Source organism: Clarias gariepinus, chromosome 26 (genome assembly GCF_024256425.1).
Source record: "Clarias gariepinus isolate MV-2021 ecotype Netherlands chromosome 26, CGAR_prim_01v2, whole genome shotgun sequence".
NCBI lineage: Eukaryota > Metazoa > Chordata > Actinopteri > Siluriformes > Clariidae > Clarias > Clarias gariepinus.
The window spans coordinates 7,977,983-8,000,186 of record NC_071125.1 but is presented as its reverse complement, the minus strand read 5'-3'; the positions used below and the strand labels follow the sequence as shown (position 1 = coordinate 8,000,186).

General features: G+C 36.9%; 1 protein-coding gene across 1 annotated transcript in view; it reads left to right on the top strand.

Annotated features, from left to right (window-relative positions):
• itga8 (integrin, alpha 8) overlaps positions 1-22,204 on the top strand; it is a 105,064-nt gene that overhangs the window by 2,680 nt on the left and 80,180 nt on the right. The window contains exons 3-7 of the mRNA XM_053487781.1: positions 5,895-5,995; positions 7,695-7,818; positions 11,079-11,140; positions 16,385-16,430; positions 22,067-22,192. Coding sequence (XP_053343756.1) covers positions 5,895-5,995; positions 7,695-7,818; positions 11,079-11,140; positions 16,385-16,430; positions 22,067-22,192 — 459 coding nt within the window. The remainder of the gene's footprint in view (positions 1-5,894; positions 5,996-7,694; positions 7,819-11,078; positions 11,141-16,384; positions 16,431-22,066; positions 22,193-22,204) is intronic.

Genomic DNA, 22,204 nt, shown 5'->3' with positions numbered 1-22,204 from the left:
TAGTGAGACTAATCAGAAAAAAAGGTGCCAGTTTTCTATGGATCATAAAGATTGGCCTTTGAAGCAATGGGAAGAGGTCATGTAGTCTGATGAGTTCAGATTGACCCTATTCCAGGGTAAGACAAGAAGCGCGTAAAGCGATGCACCCATCATGCATACTGTAGTGTCCACTGTACAAGCCTCTGTAGGCAGTGTTATGATCTGGGGTTGCTTCAGTTGGTCTGGTCTAGACCACCAACATTATGTGGCAATAAAATAAAGTCAGCTGATGACTTGGATGTACTGAATGATCAGGTTATCACATGTTTTTTTTTTTCTTCGCTATTGACTTGGGCATATTGCATATTCTAGGACTCAGATTTTGCAAGAGTGGTTCTGGGAGTATAAGGAATCTTTTTTACACATTAATTGACCACCACAGTGTACCGCATAATTCAGGCTAATGGTAGTCAAACACCATGTCTTTTATCCAGGATGCATTCTCTTGCCTGCACCTAGTGTTTGTGGCACTGAGGCGTTACTGAAGTAGAATGCCAAGATTACTCTCTAACTCACTCACTCATCATCTATACCACTTTGTACTGTATACGGGGTCGTAAGGGGCCTATTCTGGGAGACTTAGGGCACAAGGCATGGACACACACATAAACACACTATGGGCAATTTGGGAACGCCATTTAGCCTAATCGGCATGTCTTTGGACTGTGGGAGGAAACCGGGATACCTGGAGAAAACCCACCAAGTACAGGTAAACCACGCAAACTCCATGCACACAGACCCGAGGCGGTGCAAGGCAACCGTGCCACCCACAAACAAATTATTAGATCGAAATGAACAAAAAGTTTACATATTAAATAATTCTCTTTCAGTACTTGTTGGCATACACCATAGGTCATTTGAAACCAATAGTTTTAAGACATTGCTCATTGAAAAACAGTGATGATGTCACTGATTAATCATTGTGAAACTAGGAGGGGGCGTCGGTCAGCAGTTGGCCAGTGCAAAAGCATAATGTCACTGGTTGCTGGGAAATAATAGTCATGACTGATTGGTTAATAAGAAATTTGTGATCAGTGAATAATTATTAAGAAACTCAATAAAGTGTTTTGGCTGTTATTTTAATAGTTTTGAACGTTACGTAATATGGTAATCCAACACTGCAAAATCAATGCAGATGAGGAGCTTTTATTGCTTGCCAACTCAACTTTTTTGGCTCAGGGTTCACAAATTAGTCAATTCACAGGTGCTAATCTGGTTTAAACAAGTCGGCATTGGTTGAAAGACTCAACGAAAAGGAATTTAGAAAAGGATAGATCAAAAAAGGATTAGAACAAAATTTTCTGATTCTTATCTTTAAAAATGCAGGCCATTGATTTTTCTGTCATTTTTGGCGCTGTTAGTGCATGTTATTTTTGTGCACCTCCAAATCCAGAGTTTCTGTTCTCGGTGTGGCATGAAGGAGCCTGTATCTGTTTACAGGTAATAACCTGGGGTTATAGGTCTATACACCGACATGAAAGAAGTTCTGGTGTGTTATTTAGTTGGGGAATAAAGTTGAAGAGGTGGGAATAAGAGACAGACAGGAATACAGCGAGGGGACAAGACGTTTAAAAGAACAGCGGACACATGGGAAACCCAGCAAGGTTGGCTCTCATGGAGAGGTGTCTGCTTTTTATTAGATACCGAGAAACCCTTAGACATCCCCCCCCACCCCCACCCCATCCAACCCCCAGGCCTTTCTACTAAGCTAACTCAGAGTGCATGCACACACATTATCTGATTCATTAGTCACGTTGTCGTGACCCCTGATCTCACCTTGGTATCCAGAGGTCGTTCAGGGAAAATTTACATCTTTGGTCAACTTTGATAAATGACCAGTGCAGTTAAGACAAAGTGAGTTAAATTGATTTGATACACCACAAACTGTCACATACCTGAAGTCACTTGTTTAGTGCGAGCACGCACACACACACACACACACACACACAAACAAATACATATTCTTGAGTTTCTTGAGACACACTGCTTCCCTTTGACTTTAATAGGAAAACTTTATCATGTGATAAAGGCGTATACTAATATTACATTCATGATCATTTTCTACTAACTCACCACTGTTCTGCATTTATATGGGATGTGATTATGGCCATTATTCAAAATCTTACTTTAATTTTATATTTCTGATTTTAAAATAAAATAATTTGTTATTCTCAGAATTCTTAGTTTAAAGTCTGATTTCTGAGATTTATTTATTCATTCTTTTTTTTTTTTTTTAATGGTTGCTCTAAACCTGTTCTGTAAGTTTAAATGGGTTGCATTTTGACTCAAGTTTTTGTTTTTTTTTGGTTAACTGGCATCCACCTAATAACTTGAGCATAGGAACAATATTTATGATTCGGCATGTGTACTATTCTATTAGTATTCTATTAGTATTCTATTGTTACAAATAATCTTTGAAAATAACCTGTACTTTACATATGAATGTATATACAGTAACCAGTACAGTTACATATGACCATTTGAGTTACAAACTCATTAGTTTTATACTGTGTATAGCCAATTGTGTTAGCTATAAGCAGCTAGGCAATGTTTTTTTAAACTTACAAACAAATTGGACTTACGAACAAGCTCTTGAACTCGTAGAGTTTACTCAAAGCATTTGAGAACATTTCTTATCTCAAATCTTGTAAGCTTCTAAAATAATTTTTAAGTTGATTAGAATTTCATACTGTCTTAAATACATGCACAAATTTAAGTACAATGGACTAAACATGCATCTACATTTAAGTATGCACCACAATAAAATTCTTTTTACACACATCTAAGCTATTTAGGAAGCCAGGTCAGCCTTGAAACAGCATCCCAGGAGCAGATAGAGAGTCTTAGTGGCAGCTCAGCAATGTTGCAGCTTGAACCTAGAACCCTCACTACGGCACTACTGCACTGCCCATGCTCCTGTTGTTTTTTGCTTTTACCGCACTTATCCCACCATTTCGCTAATGCTTGGATACCATCAGGGTGAAAAGTTTTTTTCAGTACACCTTGGTCATAATCAAACAGCCTGCTTCATGCCTGTAACTCTGGCCCCCCAGGAACGCCCTATAATAACCCAAATAACCTGGAGTGAGGTCAGGACTGTATGGGGGTGTGGCAAATGCTCCGTTAACAGTTCCCACAGACAGATGCATCTCTGATGACAAGTTGTTGGTGACAAGTTATCCATTGTTATTCAAATATCATGCATTTCACTCACTGAATGTTCATAGGAGCAACTGAAATGGACTTAAATGGGCTCTGGATCAGCATTGATCATCATCATTCACAGGCGCATGGCTACGACACACAAGCAAAGATAAGCTAAGTGGAAAATCTGACATTTTATACAGGACAGGGATTAGGAGAAGGAGACCAGTGAATTGCTTGTGACTTATCCATTCAATCGGTTCTTGACTCTCATGACCTGATAACCATAGTTAAATGGATGCAGCCAGAATGCTTGCAGACGTTATCCTGATACTAAATAGATCTGCACATACGGACTCAGATAAGTCGGTTACTTAACACACTTCACTCTGGTTTATTTAAAGGTATTAATGAAATTGTCTGATTGTTCCAACATTATGCGATGAGACAGCGGAGTGCTACCACAGGGAGATACAGGGAGTCCTACCACAGCGTGTAAAAGCAGCTGACATGGTTTGGCTTGTAGTTTGGAGTGTGCAGTAAAACAGGTCACTGAACACTGAACTTTTAAATGAGCCCCTGCTGTTTGTTTATGCAGTTTGTTGAGGGAGACTAGCAGAATGGGTTTAATTACCACATGAGGTATTGGGATGTTTGGGATGCATGTTTTTTGTCTATGTCGGAGAAAAGGCTTGGTTTCTTGTTTTAGTGTGGATTTTAATGCAGTTTCAGCTAGATGTTTCTACATGGAATGGCCTAGTGGTCTTAGAGCAATGTCTAATAGGTTTCCATGAAGTTATGATCAGATTGAAGAGCGTTTCCATTAGCAGACTGAGCCAACCATGAAGCAAGAAGCAACATAGGATGTCATTTTTGGACTTGGACTATACCTCAATGATGTTTTTTTTTTTCTTTTATATTCTTCCTTTTTTTCTTCTCATTAGCAGCTTAGAAAGTAGTACTGGGCATAACTCAAATCATGTTAATATTACTCCGCTCATTATGTTTTCTATACGTCCTAAACGTGGTATCGTTGTGTAGTGTCCATAACATTTTTGAATTCAAATCATTTATTGATTTTAATTGTCATTTTGATTAAACTTGGACAATTTAGATTTCACATGAAAAGACATAAACCTGAAAAAGTCTATTTTTTTATAGACTTTGAATAGAATTTAGAATGTAGTTATTTTAAAATGCAAAACTGTTAAGATATTGCAACATGAATTTGACTTGGTTACGGACACTACACATTTTTTTGGGGAAAATATAAATTTTTGCACTGAATGCTTTAATTTAAGCCACAATTTTTACAGATCATATGCTTCTAGAAGCTAACACCAATTTTAATTAGTACTCATAGAAATATGAATAATTTTCATTTTAAATTATTGTTTGAAGCAAGACAGTACAGTGCTTAAAAATGGGCATTTTTTAGGCACATGTCAAATCATCTCTTCAAAACTTTTGTATAACATAAAAAAAAATGAAATCAGCACCAATACTGTGTTTTGGCCGATAGTAAAAGCTCATTAATGATAAACCTGATATTAAATGGATTAATAACCATGGTGCTTATTAAACACAGTATATATATATATATATATATATATATATATATATATATATATATATATATATATATATATATATATAGTTAATATTATGTACAGTAACTTATTATTAAGAAATCTCCAGTGCCTCTGCTTTGTAACGGTTTTCAGAATAACCTGTATGTGCTGACAGAATTTTTTTTTTAAATAGAAATAAAACGAGGAGATTAAAAGGTCCGTTGTTTGTTAATTCATATGAACCAAACCTGTCATGCTTTATTCCTGCATCAAATCATAAATCCTGTGTTTTGTGACTAATGAGTAACAGGTGGAGATTTAATGTTCCATATATCACTCATCCATTGTTTCCTTCCATTGATGAGGCTTTATTCCCCTTCCATAAGCCTACAAAGAGATATATCACATATCAACCAATCAGGTATTAGCTTTTTCCTCAAGACAGATTCGAGTTAATGTAAGGGACGGTGTAATTGCAGGACAGAGGGAGAAAGAGGAGACAGATGAAAGATTAATGTTCTTGCATTTTAATGAAGTGTGGACTGTGCCATACTCAGCTTTAACCAGAGCCATCTGTGTGACCTGAGGTCTGTTGTAGAACCCCCTGAACCCCCTACAGACTCACACACGCACACACACACTCACACAAACACACACACACACGCTCAGATGTATGCACACGCATATCCAGAGATTGTACAGTTGAAAAAATAAAAAAAGCTAAATTTTGTAGAAACATGTTACATTTTTGCAGTTATGGAATCTCTATAGTTATGAAATGACTATTTTAATGACTTGGGCCATGCCCAAGTACACCGTGCCATGCTAAAAAACAACAACAACACTTTTTCAAGTGGACTCGGGCATATGGTATGCTAATCCATGCCCTGACACAGTACAGATTACACAAACTTTGGGGTCAAGTGTACTCCACTGAACCAAGATCCATGCTTCAGCGTATAGTGAAAAAGCATCCTTAGATAGATGCCATACACATTTTTTTTACAGAATTTGGATGATTGTACATAATAGTAATAATCTTAAAAGTCTGCTATAATCACATATTTAAAAAAAAAATCAATTTATTATTTATCTATTTATTTTACACATTCATTATCTCTTTTTCTTCCCCTTTTCCAGATAACAGGATGATCAAAGTGAATGGCACACGAGAACCGCTGGAGTATAAATCCTACCAGTGGTTTGGAGCTACTGTCCGAACACACAGGGGTAAAGTAGTGGTGAGTGTTCTGGGGAAAAAAAAATTGACCTATAAATATCCCTAATTAATTATGACTATCATTAATGTACCACTTTATATCTCATTAGATGGAAAACTATAGTTACATGTTGTGTTTTCCGATCATTTAGGCACGTGTGGGTGATTTACTGGATGTAAAATCGTGTATACTGTAGTTGTGCAGTTATGAGCCGGTAAAGAAGATTTATGAAGTGGGGAAATGCTGCTCTATCTTCAAGCTGTTGAGGGATTCTTGGCGACATAGGCTTGTGGTTGATATCATATACCAGTTATTAAATCCAGTGATATGTAAATTTATAAATGATTAAATCATAACTTGGGAGAGGGCCTTGTTCAGATTATAGTGACAGATTTATGTGGGAGAGTTTTTGTAATGCAGATCTTGTACTGTGTCATGTTACGAAGAGATGATTAAAATGAAGAGGTTGAAAACAATAATCTGACAGAGTGAGAAAGAGAGAGAGAGAGAGAGAGAGAGGAAAAGATTAAAGTGTGGTTTATTTACAAGGAAAGGGGAATTTTTTCATTCCATAACATGTTTAGGAGGTAGAGTACTGTACAGAAATCTTAGGCTTATGCAAATAATTGCCGTAGAGCAGGGATGTCTCTACATTCAAAAAACATTATATAAAGCTGTAAACAGTAATTCATGAAAGGCAATAATTGATTCCAATTCAATAAGTCAATACTTGGTGTTACGGCCGTTCGCTTAAAATATAGCGAAATTAGCTGCTTAGTTTTACTTAATATCCTGCGGAATGAACAAGATCTTCTTCTTTCTTTGGAATTTACGTAATATGCTGCATTCTCTTCTGGTGTACATATTTTCCTATAAATTTTTTTATTCAATTTCGAAAATTACACAGCAATTTATATTTAAAAAATTATAGCACTTTTTTTCTGGATTACTAATGTTTGGAATCAATAAGTGTTTTATTGTACTCATTTCATAATTAAGTCATAAAATAAACATGTAAAACAAAGTTTGTGCAAAAAAAAAACACACAACCTAAATTTTTTGCACAGTACTGTAATTCTATAATTCTTTCATTTTTTTCTGTAACAGTTTTTGTACTTTTGTTAGGTAAGCTGTCTAGGGAAGTCACCCCAGCAAGACTTTTTGGTTGACAAGATGTTGTTTTCATGCTATTTTGGCAACGTTCCATTGGAACAACTTTGGCGGGTTGTTTTTAAACGTTTGGATTATTTTAATGAAATGACATTGGAACAGCGTGATAGGGTAACATAGAACAAATGTCCTACTAAAATCTATACTACAAAATACTTCAAAACAATATTAATACCAAATCAATACCAATCAGCGATCACTTATTAGGGTTATTAACCTTCAGTTCCTGGAGAGACGAGCGTTTCAGACGGCAGTCAGTCAGACCCTGGCAACAGCGTACTGACAAAAAAACTTCATACGTTGATAGTATTCAGGCACTAATGAACCGCTGGGATAAGTGCATTAGTGCCGCAGGGGATTATATGGAGAAATAAAGGGAAATGTTGCTCTCATAACTGTGTTCGGTTATTCTGCACAATCAAAAGTCCTGGTTAGACTGGAAAATTCCCTATATAATTAAATCACTTATTATTGAATTATGTGTGTGTGTGTGTGTGTGTGTGTGTGTGTGTGTGTGTGTGTGTGTGTGTGTGTGTTTGCGCATCAACAGGCCTGTGCGCCTCTCTATCACTGGCGAACAGTAAAGGTTAGCGGTGAGATGGATCCAGTGGGCACATGCTATGTTGCTGTGCAGAACTTCAGTGCCTATGCAGAGTACTCACCTTGCAGAACACGTGAGTCTGACACACACAAACACAGTGTATAGTGACAAAATAATAATAATAAAAAAACAGGCTTCCGACCTTATGTAGCTTTACCATATAGATATTATGTCTATTTTACTAAAATGTACTTAATGTAGTTCAATGAGTTTAACCTAAACATGTCAATTTTTACCTTTTTTGTTAGTTTGTTTTACTTTTACACATTTTGCAGTACTACAAAATAAAATTTGAAATACGTTGACAAGTTTTAACTAGTTTTATTTAATTGAACATTATTTTGGAGTCAATGTAACATAAAATTAATAACTAAAATGTGGGTATGTGTTTTATCTGACTAATGAGATAAGATACTGTAGGATAAGATAAGATAAGATAAGATAAGAAAAGATAAGATAAGATAAAATAAAATAAGCCTTTATTAATCACCAAGGAAATTGTTTCTGTACAGAAATGTGCACAATTGTATTTTTTGTGTAATGTACATGTATGTTATTGCGCCTACTATTTATATTGCACATAATATTTTATATTGCATATAGAGTACTAATGATATTGCACACCGGATGTATATATATATATATATATATATATATATATATATATATATATATATTGCACATGATTTTCATAATATTGCATAATTAGTGATTTTGCCTGTGATAGTTATTGTGATAATATTGCACAATGCATCAGGGCATGATAAAAGTTGTAATGATTAATTCTGTCATAACAGCTCCTAAATGGAGGGGGGAAGAGTTAAAGAGTTTAATTGCCACTGCTATAAAAGACTAAGCAATGATGCAGTAATAAAAAAAATTATAAATAAATAAATAAAATTACAATTATAGCACATTTCATAAAATTCAGCTGATATTCCTAACAAAAGCATTCACAAAATTTCAATGTGTGAATGCTGACATTATCACAGCTGCATGTCCAATTGGTCAGCATTTTGGCTGCGAGCAAAGGTGCTATTCCCCCCTCGTCAATCAGAGTGACATTAACCAGGCCTGGATATTAACCCGTCATAGGCGCATGTGATCTCATGCATTTCCTTTGAGGAAATTTCCTTGGAGTGTATTCAGTTGTCCTGGGGCACCGCACGCGAGCGGTTGTGCTTCACATGTCTCAGAGGACGTGTGTGTTTGCGAGTTGTAGATGTCGTGTGAGCTTTCTAGAAAGTGGAAATCGCCAAATTGTCCTGAACAAAGCTACATTCATAAATATTCCCCATAAAAGAATCATGAGCCTTGCTACGTACTGTACTGTACATCCAATATACAAGAGTGCACCATTTGTAGTATAACTATAAACCCACGCACACTCCCTGTTTCTCACACTACATCACTAGGCGTGATGCCAAGGCAGTTTTGCGCCTGTCTATAAACAGCGATCAAAGCGGTGCACAGTGTTTGTTTAGATGCAATTTCCTGCCCGGGTCCTGTTCTTTGATGTGTTTGAGAAGATAAGGGGCGAAATGGTAAAAAAAAATTAAAAAATTATATGTTTTCAAATACCATGACAACATAATTTTTTAACTATATCACCCATAATCTTCTCAAAACTGTTGAATGCTTTTGTGGCATTCACTTCCTGCTAGCAACATGTTTGCAATTTGTTACCTTTTTTTTCCAGGAGAACAAACCATAAGAAATGTCAGTAGATGTCTATTACAGTTATCCATTACATTGACTCTTGAGGGGTTCATCCTCTCTAGATAAAGTATTAGTTTTACCACGCATTATTTACCACGGGTCTAATACATGCTATTGCAAAAGCACAAAATCGATTTCCAGCTAAATGCTTTGATTCAGGCCGCAACATACAGTACTTAAATTACATGAAGCATTGTTTATACAGTATGTGTGATGCTATCTGAGCTTACTTAAAGACTCAGCCATTCCATGAAGAATGGATCTATTGGTGTAATTCCTTTAGCAGCTACTCAAGAGCGTGTTCTTTCCAGTATACATCTGTAATGACTCCAGAAAAGGAATAAGTGGATGATATATACGGCTTAAATGACTATTAGGTCCTCTTGACTGTCTGATAAACACTGTGAAGTGGCCTGGCAGGTCGCTACAGCAACAGAACCAAGGCAAAGGCCTCAGTGTTTAATCTAACGAGCTCTGCTAGGTTTATGATACACACACACTTGGCGTGAAATACCTATGTACAAAGGATGGAGGTTGTTTTTAAGAAAAATTCCATTTAATGCACACACTCACTCACTCATCATCTATACCGTTAAATCCTGTATACAGGGTCACATGGGGCCTGGAATTAGGGCACGAGGTGGGGGCACACCTTGGACAGGGTGCCAATCCATCACAGGGCAACTACATACTACGGGCAATTTGGGAACGCCAATTAGCTTAATCTGCATCCCTTTGGACTGTGGGAGAAAACCAGAGTACCCAGAGGAAACCCACCAAGCACAGGGAAAACATGCAAGCTCTAAGCACACAGAGGTGGGAATCGAACCCAGACCCTGGTGGTGTGCTAACCACTAAGCCACTGTTTCACTGTTTCAAGAAACCTTGGGAAGAATGAGACTCGACAGGGAACCCATTCCCATTTGGGTGATAACGGATAGTAGACATCGGTCAGTGTGTTAACAGGCTAAAAGTTCAGTATGAAAATATTAGCATTATCCTCTGTCACTGATATTACTAAATAAACTTTGATTGTAATTAAAAAAAAACATTACTATTATAATAAGTATAATTTTCTTAAAATGATATTTTTCAGCCTGAGATTTTAATATATTGTTCCATTAACTTTTGACCCTTAAAAAGTCGAAGCAGATATGCTTCAAGCCCATTTACAACAAACGACCCGTGACTGTAGAATCTGATTGGTTTGGAAAAATACAAACAAAAACCACAGATTGAGTGCCAGTTCTCTGGGTGGGAACGACTTGTTGATATGAGAGGTCAGGCGAAAATGGTCAGTTCGGTTCAAGCCAACAGGAAAGACAAAGTAACTAAATCACTCTTTAAAATTGGTAAACTTGTGGTCAGCCAAAAAACTTCTCAGAACACAGAATACTTTAAAACCTGAGGTGGATGGGCTTCAATAGCAGACGACCACATCAGGTTCTTTCTGATTTGAGGCTACAGTGAGCGCAGTGGCCTCATTAAAACCACACAGGTGAGGATTTGTAAAAAAAAAAAATCCTCTGGTTAAGGTCCTTGTATGTGTGTGATGTGTGTATGCTACAGCATTTTGTAAGTCTACTATTGTTGTTCATTATGTTTTTTGTGCAGACAATTCCGATCCTGAAGGACAAGGCTTCTGTCAGGCCGGTTTCAGCGTCGACTTCACTAAGGTAACTGCGCTATGATTGCACTACTTAATGTATGTAAGGCATGTGCTAATATTTTTAAACAATAAACTGATATATTCAACACAAATTGAATAAGAAAAAAAAATCATAACTGACGAAAAAAAAAACAACAAGAAGTTCACAAAGAAGAAGCTAAAACACTCGAAGCAAATAAGAAGTAATCAAGTAAAGGGCATGTCCTGAAAGGTATTTCTCTTATACCACGACTATCCCTGATAACGACTTTTACCAAGACAACAAAAGTAGTTTTCCATGTTCCCAAGAAATCAAAAAGTAAATGGTGTTTGTCTTGAATACATTTTGTGGCAGAAAACATATTAACTATTATAAAGAGCTGACACAGGAGACTCCTTCCTTCCATAAATGTTAAATAAAAGTGTCCCAGTAGAAAGCTTCATAGTGTTTTATGATCAGTTTATCATTAGTTTTAGTTTAGATTATGTGGATTCTTTTCCGTTCATATCTTTGTCGTTGCTAAAGAGGCACTAAGGCAAGCACATTAATATAACATTAATAAACTCTTGTCATAGACTCTGTTATCAGTGGTGTGGTGTGAGAAAAACTTTTGAGGAAGCCAACTGTGATGACCGCTATGCCCTTTTTCATTTCATCATTCTGTGTGTGTGTGTGTGTGTGTGTGTGTGTGTGTGTGTGTGTGTGTGTGTGTGTTGTCCATCATACATTGTTGCTTTAACAGCCATTGAATTGTAACCAGACTATTACACAAAACTGCATTATGCAGATGTCTCTTATCCGAAACGTGCAGCTACACATCTATGTGGTTCTATACACACACACAAACGTATGTTAGCCAACACTTGCATTTACCGCCACACGCATACACATACTCTCTCACATGATTCTTAACATTTAATTTCCTTCCCAAATCCATAAACAGTGCTTAATGTGTAGCAGATATTAAATAATAAATAAAAGAAGGATTCATTATAAACTAAATTAGGAAATGTTTAATTTACATTCGTATCAAAATATTTGGTAGGCTACATGGATTAACCACATGACTTATAAACCCTGTTACATTCACTTGACAAACACATTCTTTCCATACTTCTCATTTTCCATGTTTAAACAGTTGCAAATGACGTCCAGAATAAATAAATTTATGCATTTAATCCAGGTAAGTAAAGCATAATAAGCAATATAACAATCATGATCATCATAACAACAGCTGAGGTTTAGCAGTACCATCTAGAGACTTGGTATGGACACTTGATATGGACATCATTTTTTTCACTGAAAGTCTGAATGCCTCATTTTTTTCCAGTCCTTGTGCAGCTCAGTTTTTTTTTTTTTTTAAGTTGTAGTGGTAGTTTAGCTCTAGTTTAAAAAGGGTTGTATATATTTTTTTAATCTAAAAATCTTTACCTACCTCAACCTATCTTTATAACGACACTTTTTGATGTTTGCTACCAAGGCGTTTGGCTATATGACAGTAGCCTCACCTGATTGGGGATTTTACCAAGGAAAGGGAAATTCACAATTGCTTTTATTGACATGATTTTTGACAAATCACATTTTGAAGACACTAAAAAGATAGCCTTATCTGATTGGTTAATCCTTTAATTTCGGCCTGGCTTCCCTTCAGACGGTAAAAGTGCAATACCATGTATCACCACACATTCTCTTCATAGCATTGGGGGGCACTGTTTTTCGCACTATAAAATATTAAGTGAAAAATAGAGAAGAGATGGCTGTTAGCTACATCACAAAGGAGATTATTACCAAAGCAAAACAGTTTTTTTGTTAAAGGAAGTAACAAATACAGTCTAAAAAAACAGATTCCAGGAGAAAGCACCACTGTCTCTTATAGAGAATAACACATTCTGATCATTTCATCGACACATCAAATAAGGCACTATAAGAATAGTGATTGTAAGTTCTGACTGATTGAAAAAGAGGCTTTCTACTGTACGAGTGGTGATAATAGAGCATAACAACACTGGGACATTAAACTATATGTATTACTCTGCATAACAGGTGTTCAAACAAACAAATTACACCGTCCATCCCAGAATGGTTGAAAGTAAGTCCGCAGTAATAGAAAGGGGAGAAAGAGCAGCTGTCTGCCAAAGCCGATGTTCAAAACCTATCCAGATTCACTTTCGGCAAGAAAACACACCTGACAACATTTTGTCCACTTTATAATTGTTTAATTTAGAATTTCCTTTGAACCATAAGTCTTGTCTTGTTCACGAGCTATAAAGCTACCTATCTTCTGACACAAGGCTGAATCCTAGATCCCTCCCTACTACTTGGAGTGTGGAATAAGGCATTGTACACTCTACATACAAAGTACATTTTGTACGTTTTTCAGGACAGTCCACCACCACCGTGGTACCTCTTTACTTTTTGGCTACATAGTTAAATTTTTAAATACTTTCACCTCTGCTAATTTTAATGCAATTAACCGACAGTCGCTAACTGTCAGTCACCAGCTCCGCCAGTTGCGATTAGTAAGTTTTAACAGTTGTCTAAGTATATGTGTTGGAGCAAAATACCTGCTTAAATAAACGAACAACTTATCTATTGATAAATGGTGTATAAGAGTAATGTCTCACTCCAGTTTATGCAGTTGTGCTAAATCTCAGCAGGGCTTTGATATCTTCAACACACATGCCTATGCCTACATTACGACGTGCTGATATTGGGCACAACAGCATGCCTTAAAGTGTGATATTGCTTAATTGAAGGTTTTTTTGTGTAAATCTTGGTGGCTAAATTCCTTATCTTCATTATATTTAAAGGATAAGCCATATAAGCAACAGAGGAAGAAAGTTAATATGTTGTAAATTTTATGTTTTTTTTTAATTAAGCCTTGTATTTATGTTTCGTAATTGCCAGAGGACATTCCCATTCCCAAGTTAAATTTAGCAAGCTAACGAAACATTTTTTAATCACACCTATTTAGTCTGTGTTTCTTATAGTATGTTTATGCATGTGATGTTTTCATATTGGGAAATTTATTGTCACCAATTCTTTCCTCCCATCTCTTTTTCTGGAATCCACTCTGTGTCATGAGAACAATGCAAGAAGTTTATTGAAAAGGGTCAAGAAGTAAAAGAAAAAAGCAGAATGAGAGAGATATGGATAATTCATTCTGACCTCCGACCTCATCCTAAAGCAGGAAGAGGCCTCCTTTCCTTCAGTGTCTTGCTCTTGCCCCCACCATCTCCCTGTTCTTAATGTAATCATGTTTTCTCATGCACTTATGTAGACAAATTGTTCATGTCTCGTCCTGTCCTCAGTGTGACCTATTTATTCACATGTTAGTCTGTCATCCATGTTTTTGTCAGCGCTAACATACTCCAGATGCACATACATGTAATTTTAACCTTCACACATAAGTAATGTCAGTACATCTGCCCCATCCTTTACCCCAAATTATCAGCTGAAACACCTAGATTTTAAAATGCTTAACATTTTTCCCTTGTAAAATACACATTTTTGCATATTTGTCACACTTAAATGATTCAGATCATCAAACAAATTTTTAAATAATCGAAATAATATTACACAAATATAACCCGAGTAAATACAAAATGTACAAAAACATATTGCCCCTAAACCTAATAACTGGTTAATGGCCATTGGCGGCAAGAACTGGAAATAAACGTTTATAATAATAACTGCCAATCATCTTTCACATCGCTGTGGAGAAATTTTATTGAAGGGGTTTCAAGTATAAACAGCCTGTTTAAGGATCACAATTGGATTGGACCTTTACTAAAAGTCTGGACTTTGACTAGACCACTCCACAATTTTTTTTTTTTTTTTTTTTATCTATCAGAGGTGGACTTTCTGGTGAGTTTAGGACCATTGTCCTGCTGCATAACCCAAGTGTGCTTGAAATTGAGGTCATGAATGATGGGTGGACATTCTCCTTCAGGATTTTCTGCTAGGGTGCAGACTCCATGGTTCCCTCCATTATGGCAAGTTTGATCCACGTCCTGAAGCTGAGCACATCCATCACACTACCACCACCATGCTTGTCTGTTGGTATGGTGTTGGTTTTGTTTATAAAATGCAGCCTTTGTCTTATCAGTCCACATATAAGACAGAGATTCTGACTATTTGGGTAGAATCTTTGCCCAAATAGTCTTTGGGATAGTCAAGGTATTTTTGGCAAATGTGAGACGAGCCTTTCTGTTGTTTTTGGTCAGCAGTTGATTTCGCGTTGAAACACAACAATAGATGCCATTTTCGCCCAGTCTTTTTCATATTGTTGAATCATGAACCCTAACCTTAATTGAGGCAAGTGAGGCCTGCAGTTCTGTTGTTCTGGGTACTTTTATGAGCTTCTGAATGAGTTATAGCGCTCTTGGAGAAACTTTGGCAGGCTGGCCACTCCTGGGAAGGTTCACCACTGTTCTACATTTTCTCCTTGATATGGCTCTTACTGTGGTTTACTGGAGTCCCAAAGCGTTAGAAGTGGCATTTTAACCCTTTCCAAACGGATACATGTCTGATGCTAGAGTACTTTTCTACTCACCTTGGTTATAAAGTATTGTAAACCTTGTTCAAGTTTTATATTTCTTATGGAACACATATACAGTACATGGAATTATTGGCCTCCATCATTAGTGGAATTAGGTTATGAAGGGGCATTGGTGGCTCAGTGGTTGGTTTGTCACCTGTCATGTGAAAGACCCAGGTTTGATTTCCAGCCAGTGCCCCAAACCCAGCATCTGGATGCAGTCCCATGCCTGGATAAAGCATTTCCACATGCATAATATAACAAGGACTTACAGGATTGGGACTGAACACTAAAGACTAAACAGCTAAATAGCTAAATACTAAACACCTTCAAAAAACAACTTCAATATGGCAGGAAGCATGAAGTACTCTGAAGGTCAGTTCGACCAGAAGGATGAATCCTGCATAGTGGCCACTGTACAACCCTCTGGAGGAAGTATTATAATGTATTTTCTTAGCAATGTAATGCGGCAATAAAATGAAGTCAGCTGACGATCTAAATGTACTAAATAATTAACAAAATCTCTATAGCAAAGTGAAGCCTTTTTTTTAGATTAGTGTCCCTAACAAGTGGTTTTTTTATGGCCACACAGCTGTTTATTCCCATTACATCACAGGTTTAATATTTATATTTTCTTGACGTTGTATTAAAAGTAGGTTCAATATTGACCTCATTCTGATCTTAATGATATTTTCATATTTTTTAAATACATTTTCTTTCTTTTTCTTCAGGATGGGACATTAGTACTAGGAGGACCAGGGAGCTTCTACTGGCAAGGTAACATAATCATTCCTTTCTGTCAGTTATCCTTCCATCCATTTATTGCCCTCAGATCCATAATCAGTCTCTAATGACAATATGGATTGTTATTCAATATTGATTCAAGGGAATTATAGAATTCAGAACACTGCCAAAATAGTGGAAAAAAACCCTGCTCCTTCACCTGTAGAGGAGGCCTGGAAAGACATTTAGAAAGACACATGGCTATCCTGTGATGTGTATTAACCCGAGGAGTCCAAGTGAATTTTGCTTGCAATCCCAGTTTCATCACTACTGCTACTCGGCCAGTTGTGTTTCTTCACAGTGAATGCATGATTGATGATTAGAAATGGGCTGTGGGAATACAGTAGCTTACTATAGGGCTTAATACACCCACAAAAAACAGCGTAGCTTCGTGGTAACTACGCTCTGAGGATTTATGCTCTAATGACAGCCTGCTGATGGACAGCACTTGTATTTCTTTCATTGCTTAAGATTTTAGTCACACCTAATCCGCCATAAAAAGACAGATGTGTATATTTAAGTGTGTGTAGAGTTTCTATAACCTTGAACTATTTCGAATGTAATAGTTTTTAATGCAAGGGTTGCTATTAGAAAAGTGTCTGCTTTTGACAGGCCAAGAACGTGACACTGCTCAGGATCTCATAGCGGCGACTATGTCAGAAAAATGCTGCATGTGCGTGTGTATATGTGTGAGTGTGTGCATGCTTGTTTGTTTGCACAATGATAAATGAAGATTGTTGGATAATTGCAGCCATGTGTGTGTGAACAGATGCATGTAAATGAAGCCGATCCACAGGCCCCCCACATTTCTCAGGCTATCTTCAGTTTTATGTATGAGAAAGAGCAAAAATTGGATGATTAGGATTTTAATACATTTTCAAACTCGCCAACAGAATTTGGCAACTGTTAAATCATTATGAGATACCAGCTCTTCTTCTTTTGAGTAAGCCAGGTTCACAAAGGTCACAAATTAATTCATAGCATTCTTTTTACAAATTCCAAAAAATTCAGGAATTCTTTGATCTTTTAGCCAAGCATATTTCATTCAGATGGGGTAAACATGATTACAGTCTATAGAATTGACTAACTAAAAGCAACCCTACTCAAATTCTAGCGATTTCAACCTAAAAATAAAATTGACTGTAAATCGATCAAATTGATATAACCACATGAAAATACTACTTTTCAGCCTTGAAAACCTTGAAAGTAGCAATGTACTGTAGCTGCCTTATTCAAAGAGCATGCAGCAGTTGTGTGTCCCATTGATGTTGGAAAATTGTGTTTATGACATTGTTTACGAAAGTGGGTTTTCCCTTAACCAAAGATGGATGTAAACCAACCAAGTTTCCTCCTTCTCTTACTTTTTCTGTGTATCATGAGGATAGATTTGATGTAAAATCTAAGGAGGATGCTGTCCAAGTGGTTTAAAAGAAATGACAGAAACTATTAACATTTTAATCCAGCTCAATTGGATTACTATAACTATTAGCGTAAATGATCAGCCATAATAATACAACACAAAACATGAAGTCCAGTATTGTGTAGATTCCCCTTGCACCACCAGGGCATCTCTAGGCCCTCAGGGTATGACTCCACAAGACTTCTGAGGGTGTTCTGTGGTGTCTGGCACCAGGACTTTGGCAGCAGATTCTTTGGGTGATGTGGGTTGCAGGGTGGGGCCTCTGTGGGTCAAACTTGTTTGTGCGGTGCATCCCATGGGTGCTCAATCAAATCGGGTTATAAGGAGTTGGGAGGTGGCTCTTTGCCTGCTGAGCCGTGTGGGAGGCAGGCTATGGTACATTATTGGCCACCATTGACTTTTTTCTGTGATTTGTACTTCATTGTCTTTTCTGTGGGATGAGATCAAACAGGCTAGCTTTGGTGCCTGTGGGCATGAAAGAGTTTTGGGTGCCCATAATACACTCAACAGTTTACTTGTATATAAGTAATAATTAGTGGTAAAATGTTCATTTTGGGTGATGATGTTTATATGACTGATCTGTATAATTTCATTATATTACAGACGCCATTGGTATTAGGTTGGTTTTGAAAGTTAGAATTACTTTAATAAAACAACGATGGACCAACATTGACAAGACAACTAAGCTACTACCCTGACAGGGACTCGATCCCATGTCATGGAAGTGAGAGTGCTGAATGCTAGCCACAGGAAATCTGCTTCTGACGGTAGTAAATGCATTTATATTGCTTCTGCAAACAATGAGCCCCGCAGAATAACTGTAGTTTACCAAACCATTGAATCAGGAAGCAAGAAAAGAAAAACAAAACCAAAAACTATCAATGGCAGGATGAGCGTGTCAAAGATATGCAATGTGCCCCACTTAATGACCGAGATCCATTCTGTGAAACAGGATGTTTTGCGATTTGGACGTGCGCAAATGGATGTTAAGCAGAAAAAAAAAGGTACAAGTAAATGTTGAAGGTTGTGTTTGCAACATTGTGTTATGGTCATCTATTTAACCCTCATCCCAACACCATTCTATCAATGTAATTCAAACATTCGTTTTGGCCCGATGAGGTCACAACTGAAGAGGTTAACAAGTTATGGTTGTTGCTGGGACGGTATGAGTTTTTTTTTTATTTTTTAGCAATACAATCAAATACAATACTACAATAAAATCTATATACCAAAAAAAAAAGTTTATTTTAAATCTCACTTTTGCTTCAGTGTATTATCTCACCTGAATAGTGTTTCTTACACTAGCTATACAAATGATACCAAGTTGAATTCGAAGTGTGTTGTAGTATAGGTACTATTTTACTGAGAAAAAGTCAAGTGTCTAATTACTGCACAAAGAGTTTATAATTAATTCTATAACCAAAAGTCGTACAGAATTACCCATAGTAAGGTTATATGGGCTAAACAGTATAGCTAAACCTGGCCTTGCCCTTAAAGATACTTTACAATTTAACCACTGCTCTTACACACACTTCATTTTGTTGACACTTTTGAGGTCAGCCTCCATCCTGTTCTCCTTTCCCATGCTCGAGTCATCTATCCTGACCTGAGCTCTCTATATATGGCTTTTTAAAGAGGTGTTTTCCCCATAGAGAATAAACCAACAGTAATATGAGCTGCAACGTGGATGGTGGTTGCCTTCATCACACCTCCTCCACTACAGTATAAACCGTGCTCTCTATATGTGTATTTTATTTTAATGGTATTTTGCTACGGGTTTCTATGAGGCTTGAATCCATAAATCATCAGAACTGAAATTTGAAATTCCTCGCAAATTGGTTTAAGCACTTGTAAGCATTTTATATACTTACACAATGTTATTATAAAGTAAACTTAAAAGTATTGCCAAGGCTGTAAATAACAAGAGATGTCTGATGAGCTCTAAAATGTTTACACTGCATTTTGAGTTTACAAGGCTTATGAAAAGGCTTGTTATGAAAATGCAAAGGGTTATGAGCACACTAATAAAGCTTTATTTCTCAAGCCTGGTTCACATGACATATTTCTATCCAGATTTCCCAGTTAATCGTTTTTTGTGACCAGTCAGTCCATGCTCTGATATTTTTAAGCATGTTTAATGATATCCTCAGTGAAGAATCATTTTCATAAAAGCGCTTGGGTGACTAGTTTACAAGCTGTATGAGAAAGAGAAAGACAATCTAGTCATGCACAGTAGATCCATGAATCCAGTTCATCATCCATCGTGTGGGAGGATTAGAACAAAATGTTAGAACAATAATTTTGCCTTGACAAGAAATGATTTGGGGCTCCCAAGTGGCATAATGGAAAAGTTTTTGTCCTATCATCCCGAGATCCCAAGTTTGATTCCAGGTCAGTGTTATGGGGGTGGGGATACCACACTCTCTCATCAATCATGGTGACACTAGCCAATCATGGGCGTCTGTGAGTTCATCCAGATTGAAGGGGCGGATAGAGCTTACGTAATTCCCCAGCATGCGTAAGCAGCAGTTTAAAAAGATGCTTTCGGTTGTGTCTCAAAGGAAGTGTGTGATATTCTTTGCCCTCTCCATATGTTTAGCAAAGTATAAAACAGCAGAAAAATTACATGAAAAGCATGATTCCCTTGATTGCAAAAACACAATTGGTTTTTTTTTTTACCCCAGAAAAGTTACAAATAATAAAAAAAAAAGTTATCTCACATTAATTTGGGGAGGAAGTTGAGATTTAAGGATGCTCAAATGTTTTGCCTAGGATACACAGCTACACCTACGTCATGAAAGCAATTAAACATAATCAATTAAAGCAGTACAGTCAATCAGAGTTTTTTAAATTTGTATAATATGCACACAGCTTCACTAAACGTTTAAGGATATTATTGGGATGAGCCAAAGATCTGCACAAAAGTCCAAATTATTTAGTTGTGACATTTGGTTTTCAGCAATAAGCACGCACACACACACACACACACACACACACACACACAAATATGGGGAGATTAATGACATGGTCCCAGGACAGCCTGCAGCCTTACTAATAAAAGAGAATAATGAGTTTGTCTAACCTTTAAAGGAGGAGGGTAATATAATCGCTCTATCTCGCAGTGCGGATGCGAACTTTTTCGTTACTTTAAAGAGCAATCTGGCCAAAACTAAAATTTACTCAATGTTCCCTATTCCCTCAAATGTCGCCAATTAGCCTTAATATCAGTGTCCAGAGCTGTGCTAAGAAGTAAAAAAACAAAAGGCTGCAGCATTGTGCATAGGCAATAGGCCTAAATCTTTACACACTCGCCTAAACCATATCATAATATATATATATATATCATAACATTAGTTATTCAGTGTTTGAAACAGACATATACTGTTAATAACACTGTAAAGAAAACTATGTATAAGTACCTAAAGCAACAGTAGACATATTGAAACACGAATAATTGCTATTTCAATCAATATCCAACTATCGTTATTTTTTTTAATGTTCAACTCCAGAACTCAACTAGTACTTTGGAACTCAAGACCTAAAATTCAGACGTCAAAAAAAAAAATTAATCATCAGTAAAAAAAAACAAAAAAAAACAGCATTGTGACATTTGACATGAATTAAGCTGTAAATACTAGTCTATCCATCTCTCCAGGAACCTCTGTAGTCCACCGAGGGATGGTGGAGGCCAATGGTGACCATTGTGTTTATTCACATTTTCACGACCATGGTAGGGCCTCCAATTAACATTCACACGCTTCAGGCAATTCGGGAATGCCAGTTACCCTGATCTGCATGTCTATGCACTGGAAACCTGGACTTATTAAGTCGATAAATCTTCAGTATAAATACAGCCGATGATACTGTTTTAAAAGTGAATGCTGGTGAAATGTTGCTCATCACAGTTAGCTGACTGCATTCCTGCTAACAAATGTTGATCAAATTGGTTTTAATTCTTTTTTACGATTCGTGGGGAGAACACACAGGAGATGAATAATTACCACTTCTAATGTAGATTGAATGCAGCATTAGACTCAGGTACTGTAGGAGGTGCGAACCGAAGCAAACCACTAAACTAGACAAAACAATTATATGTAAAGCAAAAACACATAAAAAAGTTTTAATCACATGTACACGTGGAAACATAGTGGTACTCTTCTCTACATGATCTATTCATCCATAATGTGTGTGTGTGTGTGTGTGTGTGTAGGCCAAGTGATCACTGCAGGAGTAGCGGAAATCTTAAACGGCTACTCTTTGAAGGCGATTCTCCGAAAGGTGCAGGGAGAGAAACAGACAGCAGCCGCCTCAGACGCCTATGACGACAGCTACTTGGGTAATGGAGGAC